The following is a 15212-nucleotide window of genomic DNA, read 5'->3' as shown; positions in this document are numbered from 1 at the left end:
TTCTTGGTTTGTTGTGATTTTATTGTGAGAGCATGACTATGTAAAACATCCTAGAATCTATCTTGGTAGAAAATTTTTACTCAAGAAGAGAAATAAAGGCACTTAAAAGAATATGCTAACTGCTAAGTTTCTCAGGGTTTTTTTTCCCCAGCATTCCCAAAGATCTGTAACATTAAGAATAATGAGACTTCGTTTAGATTTTTGTGTTTCTCTTTCTGAAATAAAGTGAGCTTGATATAGTATATCATTGCTATAAGTAATGTTAATTTTTGGAATTAAACACACAGTAGGTCATGAAAGTAACCATTTAAGAAATATGTCAAGCTTTTAAGATGTAATCTTTTGTGTACTCTAGAGTAAAGTCTTGTTCTCTGTTAAATGCTTAGGCATTATAAGTCTTTTAAAAACAATGTTGTAAGTACCTTTGTGGCACTCCAAGAATAGCAATTACCAGCTACCTAATGGGTTGATTATTCTGGATTTAAAATGATTACTTTGTCCTTATGCCTAGCTAATTTTCTCTTTTTTTCTGAATTCAGTACATTTAAAGTTGAAGTTTGCTGCTAAAGATGGCGGATCCAGATGTCCTCACTGAGGTTCCTGCAGCATTGAAGCGGTTAGCCAAGTATGTGATCCGGGGGTTTTATGGCATTGAGCATGCTTTGGCCTTGGACATCTTGATCCGAAACCCCTGTGTGAAAGAGGAGGACATGCTGGAGCTGCTCAAGTTTGATCGGAAGCAACTTCGATCAGTCTTGAATAATTTAAAGGGAGACAAATTCATCAAGTGCAGAATGAGGGTAGAGACTGCTGCAGATGGGAAAACCACTCGCCACAACTACTACTTTATCAATTATCGTACTCTTGTTAATGTGGTAAAATATAAATTGGACCACATGAGAAGGAGGATTGAAACTGATGAGAGAGATTCCACCAACCGGGCTTCCTTCAAATGTCCTGTCTGTAGTAGTACTTTTACAGATTTAGAAGCTAATCAGCTCTTTGATCCCATGACAGGTGAGATTGTTCCAGTTTATGAATCTTTCTTTTAAGTAACTTTTTAAAGTATGTATCCTTTTTCTTAAGTTGATTCATCTAGTTTTTAAACTGATCATATATATCATTATAAAAGTGGATATATTGGTGTAAGTAAGCATACAGTCATTCTTAGTCTTAATGTCCTGTTTGACTGTCATACTACTTTTAGAAGCTGTTGCAAAGCCTTTCTCCTTTACAAGGGAGTACTCATCCATGGACTGTTCTTTTATCCATGGCCCTCTACCTCTGTTTTTGCCCCCATCCCTTATTTACAACTGCAGCCTAATCTAAAGGGTTGACTTTCTCTACCACTTTGAGGCTATTCTGACTTTACTAAGTTTACATTTGAACTCTTCATTCAACAAATATTTGAGTATCTACTTGTGCCAGTCACTGTCAGACAGTTATAATAAATATGTATTATTAGAACTTAAATACTTTGTTAGTGGAAGTGCAAAGTGCTATCAGGAGGACATAACTAGGGCATCTAATGTGGATTTGGGGAGGCCTCTCAAAGAAGTTTAAACAGTGGGGGCCTGAAAGATAAGTAAAAGTTAGCCAGATGAAATAAGAGGGGCACTCTTTCCAAGTTAACAATAGATATTTAGTTTCTTAGCCATTCATTAATGGAAGCGAATCGTCAACAGGAGTTATAAATTGCTTCATTTAATTAAATGCTTTAGTTTTAAGGATTTTTCTAATGAACACAGAATCTACAAAGCCTGTTTTTTCTAAAAATACATATCTAACATTAACATGGGACACTTTAAAGTGCTAGGTTATACTGTACATAACTATACATAACAGTAGAGTTATGCTGTTATTTGTAAACTGGAAAAGAGACTATAGTTTTACTAATTACTCAAGTGGATCAATTTTGTGTTAAAAATTTGTAAAAATCTATAGAAAGAATCACAGCTGTTAAGTTAGATTGTCCCTTTGTTATGGCTGAATTCAGGAGTATAGGTTACTTTTTAGTTCATAGATCTGACTTTAAAATAACTATCTGAAAAGTATAATTTAAGCTTTTACACATGAAATGTTTTATTGTAAAAAAATTACAGGTTTATGTACATGTTTAATTTTGTATATGTTATATATTGTACATTTTAAAGAATTTTAAAAAATTTTAATGGGAAATAATGCCAATATCAATTAAGATTATTCACAAAAAGAGCAGTGATGGCCTATGACTTTTTTTTTCCCCTTATTTACTGTGAAGCAGTCATCTTGGATGAAAAGTCATTTAAAGAATTCACATTTGTCTTAAATGTTTAATTTGTCTGAACCTAACTATTTACCTTGAAAGGGCTTAACTAGTAGAGGTCTTGGTTATGAGAAAATCTTAGCCATCCTGAGTATAAGAATTGCTTGAGTGTACTATAGAGGAAGGTTGTAGACTATATCTGGAGCTCTTTCAAAGTAGACTAGAAAAGTCTCATGATTTTTGCTATTCACTCTAACAGATTTCTTAAAGGAGCTCTGGGTTTTGGTTTTTAATTTTCTGCAGATGTTGGTGTTACAGTGGTCGTCTTCGGCACTCTTGACTGCAGTGAAGGTGTTATCCAGTCCCTCAGAGAGGGTAATCTAAAGGAATATGCTTCTACTACATTTACGCATCACTTGATTCTTATTTAATTTCATGAAAGTTTCTAAAAGGAAGTTATCCCACTACTTATATATCAGTATTTAGGAGTTTGATTCATGATGCTCTTCGAATTTTACCTAGGGTTTGTGTCTGAATGAAATTAGTTGTAATCAACAGGTGGCTTGTGGAAGAGATGGCCTGACCAAATATAGTCAAGATTATTTGTGTGAGGGAATTGAGATAGGGTAGGGAGCATGAAAACATATTATGAAAGAGAGCTAAAACTGAAACAGTTGTTTTGTGGCCAGTCTGAACAGAGACTGTATTCTTAATATGAGGGTTACGGTCAACATGATGGTGGAAAGAAGGGGTTCAGGAGAGCAAGAATAAGTCACTTTACATTGGTATCGCTCATGGGAGGATGCCCTGATCAGCCAACACTAATAGTCAACTTAATTGGCAGTTGTGTCTCAGTGAAGCCTGAGATACCATGATTGAAAATTCTTAATTATTAGGAACCCTCTTTATGAGAATATACTTGCCTTTTGATTATAATTTGGTTTTTCATTTGGACTTTCCTTTACAGAGAGTATATGATAATTGGGTGATATTAGACCCCCCAACCTCCTTGTCAGTCTGGTTTTGTTTTGTTTTTCCACTATTAGTACCTTGACAACCCTCCCTTGTTCTTCTATACATTCCCTTTAGAAATCTTGGACTTTTTCCCTCTGTTCCCTTCCTGTTTTGCTCAGTATTCATTTCTCTCCCCCTCATTTTGAAGAAGACAAGAAATAAACATTTGGTATGTGTATCGGAGGAGGAGGAGGGAAGTTTTTCTGCTGTAATATTTATTCTCTGTTTAAATTGATAGTTACAGTTTTCATTCGAAGCCAGTGCTGTACAAAGCTGTTCTATTTCTTGGTTGCTATTGGAGATTGATGGTGTTTCTGACCAGTGATGGAGGTATCTAATGGGCTTCTATCTCCATTCCAATGTCAACAGTTCTTAGGTTTATAAACTATGGTTTATATTAGCAATTGGTGGTATTCAGGAATTAGATTTGAAGCCTTCTAGGCTTTACTTCTTCCCTGATAAAAAGTTCTTAACTCAAGTATATGGGCAACTCTGCCACTGGACAGAGAGTAGTGACTCCTAGATAAGTATCCAGGAATTCTGGGCTCAGGAAATTGGGTCCAGCAAGAATTGTTTTACCGGCATTAATTCACACATAAGCCAGCAATTTTCTTACTTCAGTTTATAGCTTTTCCCTCCCCCACCTCTCTTTTTCCTGAAAATTGTAGATTCTTTCCATACTTCCCATTTAGATTCTGCCCTTGGTGTTCTGGGGTTGAACTCTCCCAGTGTTTGATGCTTGATATGTATAGCTAATTTTATTTTATTTTATTTTTAACATCTTTATTGGAGTATAATTGCTTTACAATGGTGTGTTAGTTTCTGCTTTATAACAAAGTGAATCAGCTATACATATACATATATCCCCAAATCTCCTCCCTCTTGCATCTCCCTCCCACCCTCCCTATCCCACCCCTCTAGGTGGACAAAAAGCACCGAGCTGATCTCCCTGTGCTATGCGGCTGCTTCCCACTAGCTAGCTATTTTACATTTGGTAGTGTATATATGTCCATGCCACTCTCACTTCGTCCCAGCTTACCCTTCCCCCTCCCTGTGTCCTCAAGTCCATTCTCTATGTCTTTGTCTTTATTCCTGTTCTGCCCTAGTTTCTTCAGAACCTTTTTTTTTTTTTTTTTAGATTCCATATATATGTGTTAGCATACGGTATTTGTTTTTCTCTTTCTAACTTACTTCACTCTTTATGACAGTCTCTAGGTCCATCCATCTGCTAATTTTATTAAAATGGAATAGCCTAGCTTTTGCCCACTAGTCCCTGGTTTCAGAAACTTAATCAGGCAAAATCAGCTGTTTTATTTCCTGAAATATGGGGGTCTTATGTAATCAGAACAAAGGTAGCATGGCATGAAATCCATCAATCAGCAGAATAGCATATTGTAGTTCATAAATGCATGTTTTAGATTTAGCAAGGCTCTGACCATATGAAGAGACTTAGCATTTCTACTTTAGCAATCTCAACCACAGTGATTTCATTAATGACACTTCTAAGTTAAATTCAGCAACATTCTTCCCCAAAAGGGAGGGGGCGATTGTATTTTCTTTTTAGGTGTTAAAGTTAGATGATATGGAAATAGCTTTATATTTTCCATTTTTAATTTAAAAATTATGCAGCCATGGTGCCAGAAAAAATTTTGAAGAGAAGAAATTACGACAAAACCACCACCCTTTTACGTGTTATTTATAATTACAGTCATAGTCAAGAATAGTTTGTGATCTTTTGGTCCCTTAATGTACCAACTCTCCTGTTTCTACCTAGTGTTCTAAATATGTTTTTAGGTGTGATTTTCTCCCCTGTTTTCCTTTCCACCCCTTTAGGGCACTTTGATTATATATATATATATATATATATATATATATTTTTTTTTTTTGCTGGTATAGATATGACACTTTGAATATTTTTGTATATATAGCATTTTATTCTTGTTTTTAAAGTTTTTCCTTAAGGATTCTCAGCAGTGGGAGTATTAGGTGAAAAAATATGGTTTTATAGCTTCTGTAAAGGCACATAAGGCAATGTAGTTTTATTGTGGGTTGGGTAAAATTGTTAGGTGTTTGAATTAGAAATAGTTTGGGAGCCCCTATTACTGAATTCACCTAGAGACCAGGGGAATCCCATTTTAAATAAACTTTGAAGTAAGTTAAATTTTTAAAAAAGGAATCTTATAAATGTTTGTTTAATACAATCTTATAAATAGGAGCTAAGAGATTATCTAGTTCAACTCATCAAATGTGTGTGGGTACACACACACATGTCTGTTACACTGTAGGTTTTGGAGGATCTTACAAAGTAATAAAAAAATGTAGGGCCATATAGATTTCCAGAATGTTTTCAATGAGTACTGGGGAAGATACGATAGCTTTCATGGAGATACAGCTTTTGTGTGGCTCCTTGGAAAAGACTTAGAGTCAGGTAGATTTTAGGATTAGTGTAAAAGAAGTCTTTAAAAACTGACTCTAAAACGTGTCCAATAAATAACTCTTAAAAATAGCCAACAGTGGAAACAGACCTCTTCCAGTGGTTAGTTCTGAGTCACTCAGAATATTCAAGTAAAGTTCTCATCTACTTGGGATATTCATTTCTAAGTTTGGTGTTAAATCACGAGTCCCTCTTTTCCTTGTGACTGCAGGAATGCTTTTTGATTTAGACAGATCAGTTTCCTGATCCCCACATCATTGAAATTCCTCTTCAGTTCCTTTAACCTAACATTTTAGGTCAGGGTCCTGTATTCATGAACCTCTTAAAGACTTGTTTCCTTCGTGCTCACCTTCATAGAACAGGCTTTTTCCTGTCTTCATCTCTCTCTACTGAAGGCAAGAAGATGTCTTATAAGCAGTATTTCCAATTCCTGAAATGCTAAAAACACAAACAAACATAAAAAGAAATCTTTCTAGGATTACTTTGCTCAGTTGCTGGTTTGGAATCTTTGCCCAGGATGGGTTCATTAGAAACTTACACTGGAAAGCTCAGAGGTGTGGATTTTGGGGAGACTGATGATGGGACAGAAGGAAGGTGATTATTAGAATAAGTTAAAAAAAAAAAAAACTAGTTATGGAAAAATAGTAAGGAACAAATGTCTTCTCTCTGCTACCCTTCACTTTCCACCAAAAGCTTTAGGGCTGATTTTTTTAAAATTTTGCTGCTCTTGATTTTAAGGGTTTGAAAACTTTTTTTTTAAAAATCATCTGTGTTTTATCTTTTTTGTATTTTGAAGCTGATTACATAGGAACAAACTTACTTGTGAAAGGTTGCTTTTTAGTTTTGATGCTGGCATATAACATTCTGTTGATTATTGTCTTTCAAATAGTCATATCAAAACCACATACTTTTTGCCTGCTCACTGCATGTTGAGATGAATTTGATTTGGGCCTAATTCAGAGAATTTATTATTGATATAAGCTTCAGTATTCACCCAAGTACCACACTTCAATTTATTGTTTTCCCTCCCAGGCATAATACATTTTTTCCCCTTTATAATGAGTTCCAGAATCTAGGAATAATGCATGATTAGACCAAACCTAGATGTGTTCAGTTAAGGAAGGACAGAAGTCAGTTTCATTGATTAAATTGAGTTTTGGGGGTAGAGTTATATTGGGTACATTATGAATACATTTGAGATCTTCTGAAATTAAAAATACATTAAACGTACTTCTATTTTTTTTTTCCTTTTGCAGCAAATGAATATTTTACAGTGTTATATGTTCTGCAGTGAATTGCTAAAGGATGATTTTTCAAATTCCATTTTATTATAGGTAAAATAATTATATAAAATATATAACTATGCTCCTCTCATGTCTGTTATTATTTTATAATAGCAATTCCTTTTTTCATACACTTCCCCTTGCCCAAGTAAACTGAAGAAATTTGCTTTATGAAATAAGTTTGGAAATTAGAATAAAGGGTGACTTTCTGAGACTTTAGTATTTGGCTTAACATTTTAATACATATACCCCTGAACATTTTGAGTTATAAAAGGTTTAACAGAGGACTTGATAGTGCTTTCAAAGAATATCCCAAGAATGACTGTGTAACTTTTGTGTATTAAAAGGAGTTGAGTGCTTTTGGAGAATTCAAAATAACATTTGTTTTCTTTCTTCTAAAAATACGTAAGTAATATATGAATGTAAACTTGTTGAAGACTCAAATAACAGAAAAATAGATAGACTAAAATGGCAAACCTAGTTTTTCTTCTCTATGGTCTCCCGCACAACCCAGTCCCTACTCTCCATCTTTCTCTGTGTTGACAATTGGTAAGTTTTATGATTATATAATGTTTCACTTTATGTCTCCAACCCCACCTCACCCTCCCTCCTCCATAAGCCTTTTTGAAATCTGAGAACGCAAGGTGATTTTTTTTTTTTTTTGACAGGAAAGTAGGATTTATTGGTGGGCATGAGTAAGGAGGGGACAGTGCCAAAGCTCTCATGAGTGAGAGCCGTTTGTCCAGGAGACCACAACTAGGGATGTATTTGACCCCACAGCCATCCGGGATGAGCCGCTTTTCTGCTGCCATGTTTTCATATTCATCTGCATTAAACTTAGTAAATCCCCAGTTCTTGGAGATGTGGATCTCCTGGTGGCCAGGGAACATGAACTTGGCCCTGAGTTGGGCCTCAGTCACGTGCTCCTTGTTCTGCAGCTTGGTGTGGATGGATATTATGACTTGGCCAATGTGGACCCTAGCCACTGTGCCCTAGGGCTTTCCAAAGGCACTGTACATACTTGTCTGGAGTCCAGATTGGGGACAGCATCCAGACATGAATGTCCACTGGAAAGGGCTGTCTCCAAGGTCCCTTAGGGCAACCTGTATAAGTAACAGGCTGTACACTGCCCAGGAGGCTGCTGTTTGTAGCCATTGCACACCAGGCCTCCACAGGGAAAGTGATTCTTAATTAAATATTTTGTTGTTATAACAGCTCTGGTTATTAATGCTTGACCGACTTATGTTAGTATTGTAAGGGTTTTTCAGAGCACTTATTACATTGGGTCTTTTTGTGTAATCAGTGTTTTCAGTGGGTATGTCATTTTCAGAGGGTTTTTTTGTTTTGTTTTGTTTTTTAAGCAGTGGCTATAAGACAGCAAAGTGACAGTGTATTAGGATTCCAGAGCCATGGCTGGCTTCCAGTCTTGGGCTATGTTAGTAACTATTCCCTGGGCAAATCCTACAATCATTGTAGGCCTTTTTTAAGGATATGTAAAATGATAAGTTCAGTCTATTCTATACCATATATGGTTTCTTTCAACTCTAACTTCAAAGCACCCTTTGATTTGGAGAATAGTTGACAGTTTAAATAGAGAAGCTATTAGAGAAGCTTGGGGATGTTTTATCACTGCTTTTAGAAGATAATGTCACTTTGATTAATTTGAAATCCTAGGTTAGGAACTGAAACACCTTGTTATAGTAGTGTTCATATAGAAAATATGCTATGTTGAATTAGGCCGTCTTCAGAACACATTGTGGCATAATGGGGAATAATATTTAGGATTTTTGGCAGTCTTATTTTCCCAGGCTCTCCAGTTTACTCCCTTTCCTCATATATACATAATCTATAAAATATTCAGTGGGAGGGGAACCAATGTCCAAATTTGATTCCTAAGATATATACAGTGGTTGGATTTTTACAGAGTGGTAAAATTAATACCATATGTTAGTGATGTGTCTTGAAGTTTGTTTCCTCTTTATTTCACTAAAATCCTAGCGATTCTAGTCCCAGTAACTTGGTTTTAACATGGAACTGTGAACTGTCTTCTGTTTTGTTTTATCTATCCTAGAAGCTTCTTGAGTGAAGGGAAGTAAAAAACTTTTACTCAAATTTTTTTCATAGAATTGTCTAGAAACATTAAGCCATTATCTCTCTCTTTTTCTTTAACATCTTTATTGGAGTATAATTGCTTTACAATGGTGTGTTAGTTTCTGCTTTATAACAAAGTGAATCAGCTATACATATACATATATCCCCATATCTCCTCCCTCTTGCGTCTCCCTCCCACCCTCCCTACCCCACCCCGCTAGGTGATCACAAAGCACTGAGCTGATCTCCCTGTGCTATGTGGCTGCTTCCCACTAGCTATCTATTTTACATTTAGTATTATATATAAGTCCATGCCACTCTCTTACTTCATACCAGCTTACCCTTCCCCTTCCCCATGTCCTCAAGTCGATTCTCTCTGTCTGCGTCTTTATTCCTGTCCTGCCCCTAGGTTCTTCATAACCGATTTTTTTTTGTTTTGTTTTGTTTTTTAGACTCCATATATATGTGTTAGCATACGGTATTTGTTTTTCTCTTTCTGACTTACTTCACTCTGTATGACAGACTCTAGGTCCATCCACCTCACTACAAATAACTCACTTTCGTTTCTTTTTATGACTGAGTAATATTTCATTGTATATATGTGCCACATCTTCTTTATCCATTCATCTATCGATGGACAGTTAGGTTGCTTCCATGTCCTGGCTATTGTAAATACAGCTGCAATGAGCGTTGTGGTACATGACTCTTTTTGAATTATGGTTTTCTCAGGGTATATGCCCAGTACTGGGATTGCTGGGTTGCATGGTAGTTCTATTTTTACTTTCTTAAGGAACCTCCATACTGTTCTCCATAGTGGCTGTATCAATTTACATTCCCCCCAACAGTGCAAGAGGGTTCCCTTTTCTCCACACCCTCTCCAGCATTTATTGTTTGTAGATTTTTTGATGATGGCCATTCTGACTGGTGTGAGGTGATACCTCATTGTAGTTTTGATTTGCATTTCTCTAATGATTAGTGATGTTGAGCATCCTTTCATGTGTTGGTTGGCAATCTGTATATCTTCTTTGAGAAACGTCTATTTAGATCTTCTGTCCATTTTCAGATTGGGTTGTTTGTTTTTTTGATATTGAGATGCATGAGCTGCTTGTAAATTTTGGAGATTAATCCTTTGTCAGTTGCTTCATTTGCAAATATTTTCTCCCATTCTCAGGGTTGTCTTTTGTCTTATTCATGGTTTCCTTTGTTGTGCAAAAGCTTTTAAGTTTCATTAGGTCCCATTTGTTTATTTTTGTTTTTATTTCCATTTCTCTAGGAGCTGGGTCAAAAAGGATCTTGCTGTGATTTATGTCATAGAGTGTTCTGCCTGTGTTTTCCTCTAAGAGTTTGATAGTGCCTGGCCTTACATTTAGGTCTTTAATCCATTTTGAGTTTATTTATGTGTATGGTGTTAGGGAGTGTTCTAATTTCATTCTTCTACATGTAGCTGTCCAGTTTTCCCAGCACCACATATTGAAGAGGCTGTCTTTTCTCCATTGTATACTCTTGCCTCCTTTATCAAAGATAAGGTGACCATATGTGTGTGGGTTTATCTCTGGGCTTTCTACCTGTTCCATTGATCTATATTTCTGTTTTTGTGCCAGTACCATACTGTCTTGGTTAATGTAGCTTTGTAGTATAGTCTGAAGTCAGGGAGCCTGATACCTCCAGCTCTGTTTTTCTTTCTCAAGATTACTTTGGCTATTCGGGGTCTTTTGTGTTTCCATACAAATTGTGAAATTTTTTGTTCTAGTTCTGTGAAAAATGCCAGTGGTAGTTTGATAGGGATTGCATTGAATCTGTAGATTGCTTTGGGTAGTATAGTCATTTTCACAATGTTGATTCTTCCAATCCAAGAACATGGTATATCTCTCCATCTGTTTGTATCATCTTTAATTTCTTTCATCAGTGTCTTATGTGTTCTGCATACAGGTCCTTTGTCTCCTTAGGTAGGTTTATTTCTAGGTATTTTATTCTTTTTGTTGCAGTGGTAAATGGGAGTGTTTCCTTAATTTTTCTTTCAGATTTTTCATTTCAGATTAGTGTATAGGAATGCCAGAGATTTCTGTGCATTAATTTTGTATCCTACGACTTTACCAAATTCATTGATTAGCTCTAGTAGTTTTCTGGTAACGTCTTTAGTATTCTCTATGTATAATATCATGTCATCTGTAAACAGTGACAGCTTTACTTCTTCTTTTCCGATTTGGATTCCTTTTATTTCTTTTTCTTTTCTGACTGCTGTGGCTAAAACTTCCAAAACTATATTGAATAATAGGGGTGAGAGTGGGCAGCCTTGTCTTGTTCCCGATCTTAGTGGAAATGGTTTCAGTTTTTCACCATTGAGGACGATGTTGGCTGTGGGTTTGTCATATATGGCCTTTATTATGTTAAGGTAAGTTCCCTCTATGCCTACTTTCTGGAGGGTTTTTATCATAAATGGGTGTTCAATTTTGTCAAAAGCTTTTTCTGCATCTATTGAGATGAATATGTGGTTTTTCACCTTCAATTTGTTAATATGGTGTATCACATTGATTGATTTGCATATATTGAAGAATCCTTGCATTCCTGGGATAAACCCCACTTGATCATCGTGTATGATCCTTTTAATGTGCTGTTGGATTCTGTTTGCTAGTATTTTGTTGAGGACTTTTGCATCTGTATTCTTCAGTGATATTGGCCTGTAGTTTTCTTTCTTTGTGACATCTTTGTCTGGTTTTATCAGGGTGATGGTGGCCTCGTAGAATGAGTTTGGGAGTGTTCCTCCTTCTGCTATATTTTTGAAGAGTTTGAGAAGGATAGGTGTTAGCTATTCTCTAAATGTTTAAGCCATTATCTCTTGCTTAGATTTTGCACTACTCTTTTAGCTGGTCTCCTTGCTTTCATTCTTGATTTTCATGTAGACCGTCACAGCAGCCATTGACCCTTGTAAAAAACACATTAGGTTATGTCACTCTTCTGTTCAAAACCCTCCAAAGGCTTGACCCCTCAGAAAAGTCAAAGTCCTTAGTAGAACTTGGAAGGCCTTTTATCTGTTCTTTTCCTTTCTCCTCCATCCCCTCCTACTCCACCCCACCCCCCATTTCAGTTACTATTTCTACCATTCTCCCTTCCTTGTTCACTCCACAGCAGCCACACTGTGCCTTGCACTCACCAGGCATCCCTTTACTTCGCCTTCCCTTTAATTTTTTTATTAACATCTTTATTGGAGTAAAATTGCTTTACAATGGTGTGTTAGTTTCTGCTTTAAAACAAAGTGAATCAGCTATACATATACATATATCCTCATATCTCCTCCCTCTTGCGGCTCCCTTCCATCCTCCCTATCCCACCCCTCTAGGTGGTCACAAAACACGGGGCTGATCTCCCTGTGCTATGTGGCTGCTTCCCACTAGCTATCTTTTTTACATTTGGTAGTGTATATAAGTCCTTGCCTTTTTATATGCTGTTTCCCTTTGCCCAGATATCTACATGACTTGCTCCTTTATATCTTTTTAGTCTCTGCTTACACATTGCTGTATCAGAGAGGCCTTCCCTCATTTTCCTGTAAAATAAGCAATACCCCTTTCTACCACCCTCCCTTTTTTATCCTCTTTCCCTGCTTTGTTTTTATTTATTGATTGATTTATTTATTTAACCTTTTTATTGGACTACAATTGCTTTACAGTGGTGTGTTAGTTTCTGCTTTATAACGAAGTGAATCAGTTATACATATACATATATCCCCATATCTCTTCCCTCTTGCGTCTCCCTCCCTCCCACCCTCCCTATCCCGCTCTTCTAGCTGGTCACAAAGCGCTGAGCTGATCTCCCTGTGCTATGCGACTGCTTCCCACTAGCTATCTATTTTACATTTGATAGTGTATATATGGCAATATATACACTACCACTCTCTCACTTTGTCCCAGCTTACCATTCCCCCTCCCTCTGTCTTCAAGTCCATTCTCTAGTAGGTCTGCGTCTTTATTCCCGTCTTGCCCCTAGGTTCTTCATGATCTTTTTTTTTTTTTTTTTTAGATTCCATATATTTGTGTTAGCATACAGTATTTGTTTTTCTCTTTCTGACTTACTTCACTCTGTACGCCAGACTCTAGGTCCATCCACCTCACTACAAATAACTCAATTTTGTTCCTTTTTATGGCTGAGTAATATTCCATTGTATATATGAGCCACATCTTCTTTATCCATTCATCTGTCGATGGACACTTAGGTTGCTTCCATGTCCCGGCTATTTTAAATAGAGCAGCAATGAACATTGTGGTATATGACTCTTTTTGAATTATGGTTTTCTCAGGGTATATGTCAAGTAGTGGGATTGCTGGGTCGTATGGTAGTTGTATTTTTAGTTTTTTAAGGAACCTCCATACTGTTCTCCATAGTGGCTGTATCAATTTACATTCCCACCAACAGTGTATGAGGGTTCCCTTTTCTCCACACCCTCTGCAGCATTTATTGTTTGTAGATTTTTAATGATGGCCATTCTGACCGGTGTGAGATGATATCACATTGTAGTTTTGATTTGCATTTCTCTAATGATTAATGATGTTGAGCATTCTTTCATGTGTTTTTTGGCAATCTGTATATCTTCTTTGGATAAGTGTTTATTTAGGTCTTCTGTCCATTTTTGGATTGGGTTGTTTGTTCTTTTGATATTGAACTGCATGAGCTGCTTGTAAATTTTGGAGATTAATCCTTTGTCAGTTGCTTCATTTGCAAATATTTTCTCCCATTCTGAGGGTTGTCCTTTCGTCTTGTTTATGGTTTCCTTTGCTGTGCAAAAGCTTTTAAGTTTCATTAGGTCCCATTTGTTTATTTTTATTTCCATTTCTCTAGGAGGTGGGTCAAAAAGGATCTTGCTGTGATTTATGTCATAGAGTGTTCTGCCTATGTTTTCCTCTAAGAGTTTTATAGTGTCTGGCCTTACATTTAGGTCTTTAATCCATTTTGAGTTTATTTTTGTGTATGGTGTTAGGGAGTGTTCTAATTTCATTCTTTTACATGTAGCTGTCTAGTTTTCCCAGCACAACTTACTGAAGAGTCTGTCTTTTCTCCATTGTATATTATTGCCTCTTTTATCAAAGATAAGGTGACTATATGTGCGTGAGTTTATCTCTGGGCTTTCTATCTTGTTCCATTGATCTATATTTCTGATTTTGTGCCTGTACCATACTGTCTTGATTACTGTAGCTTTGTAGTATAGTCTGAAGTCAGGGAGCCTGATTCCTCCAGCTCCGTTTTTCTTTCTCAGATTGCTTTGGTTATTCGGGGTCTTTTGTGTTTCCATACAAATTGTGAAATTTTTTGTTCCAGTTTTGTGGAAAATGCCATTGGTAGTTTGATAGGGATTGCATTGAATCTGTAGATTGCTTTGAGTAGTATAGTCATTTTCACAATGTTGATTCTTCCAATCTAAGAACATGGTATATCTCTCCATCTGTTTGTATCATCTTTAATTTCTTTCATCAGTGTCTTATAATTTTCTGCACACAGGTCTTTTGTCTCCTTAGGTAGGTTTATTCCTAGGTATTTTATTCTTTTTGTTGCAGTGGTAAATGGGAGTGTTTCCTTAATTTCTCTTTCAGATTTTTCATCATTAGTGTATAGGATTGCCAGAGATTTCTGTGCATTAATTTTGTATCCTGCTACTTTACCATATTCATTGATTAGCTCTAGTAGTTTTCTGGTAGCATCTTTAGGATTCTCTATGTATAGTATCATGTCATCTGCAAACAGTGACAGCTTTACTTCTTTTCCGATTTGGATTCCTTTTATTTCTTTTTCTTCTCTGATTGCTGTGGCTAAAACTTCCAAAACTATATTGAATAATAGTGGTGAGAGTGGACAACCTTATCTTGTTCCTGATCTTAGTGGAAATGGTTTTAGTTCTTCACCATTGAGGACGATGTTGACTGTGGGTTTGTCATATATGGCCTTTATTATGTTAAGGTAAGTTCCCTCTATGCCTACTTTCTGGAGGGTTTTTATCATAAGTGGGTGTTGAATTTTGTCGTAAGCTTTCTCTGCATCTATTGTGATGATCATATGATTTTTCTTCTTCAGTTTGTTAACATGGTGTATCACATTGATTGATTTGCATATATTGAAGAATCCTTGCATTCCTGGGATAAACCCCACTTGATCATGGTGT

General features: G+C 36.3%; 1 protein-coding gene and 1 non-coding gene across 4 annotated transcripts in view; one reads left to right on the top strand and one right to left on the bottom strand.

Annotated features, from left to right (window-relative positions):
• The window catches only part of GTF2E1 (general transcription factor IIE subunit 1), a 40872-nt gene that overhangs the window by 4151 nt on the left and 21509 nt on the right, over nucleotides 1-15212 (top strand). For all 3 annotated transcript variants that reach the window (XM_007181859.2, XM_007181857.2, XM_057546068.1), the window contains one exon: nucleotides 540-1017. In XM_007181859.2, the coding sequence (XP_007181921.1) occupies nucleotides 570-1017 (448 nt within the window). In that variant the 5' untranslated portion in view covers nucleotides 540-569. The remainder of the gene's footprint in view (nucleotides 1-539; nucleotides 1018-15212) is intronic.
• Nucleotides 8052-8182, bottom strand: LOC114237901 (small nucleolar RNA SNORA70). The gene has a single exon (XR_003623369.1). It is a non-coding gene; the product is annotated as a small nucleolar RNA SNORA70 (small nucleolar RNA).

The sequence above is a fragment of the Balaenoptera acutorostrata genome, chromosome 4 (genome assembly GCF_949987535.1).
Source record: "Balaenoptera acutorostrata chromosome 4, mBalAcu1.1, whole genome shotgun sequence".
In the NCBI taxonomy this organism is placed as follows: Eukaryota; Metazoa; Chordata; class Mammalia; order Artiodactyla; family Balaenopteridae; genus Balaenoptera; species Balaenoptera acutorostrata.
This window is presented reverse-complemented; position numbering and strand designations above follow the sequence as displayed.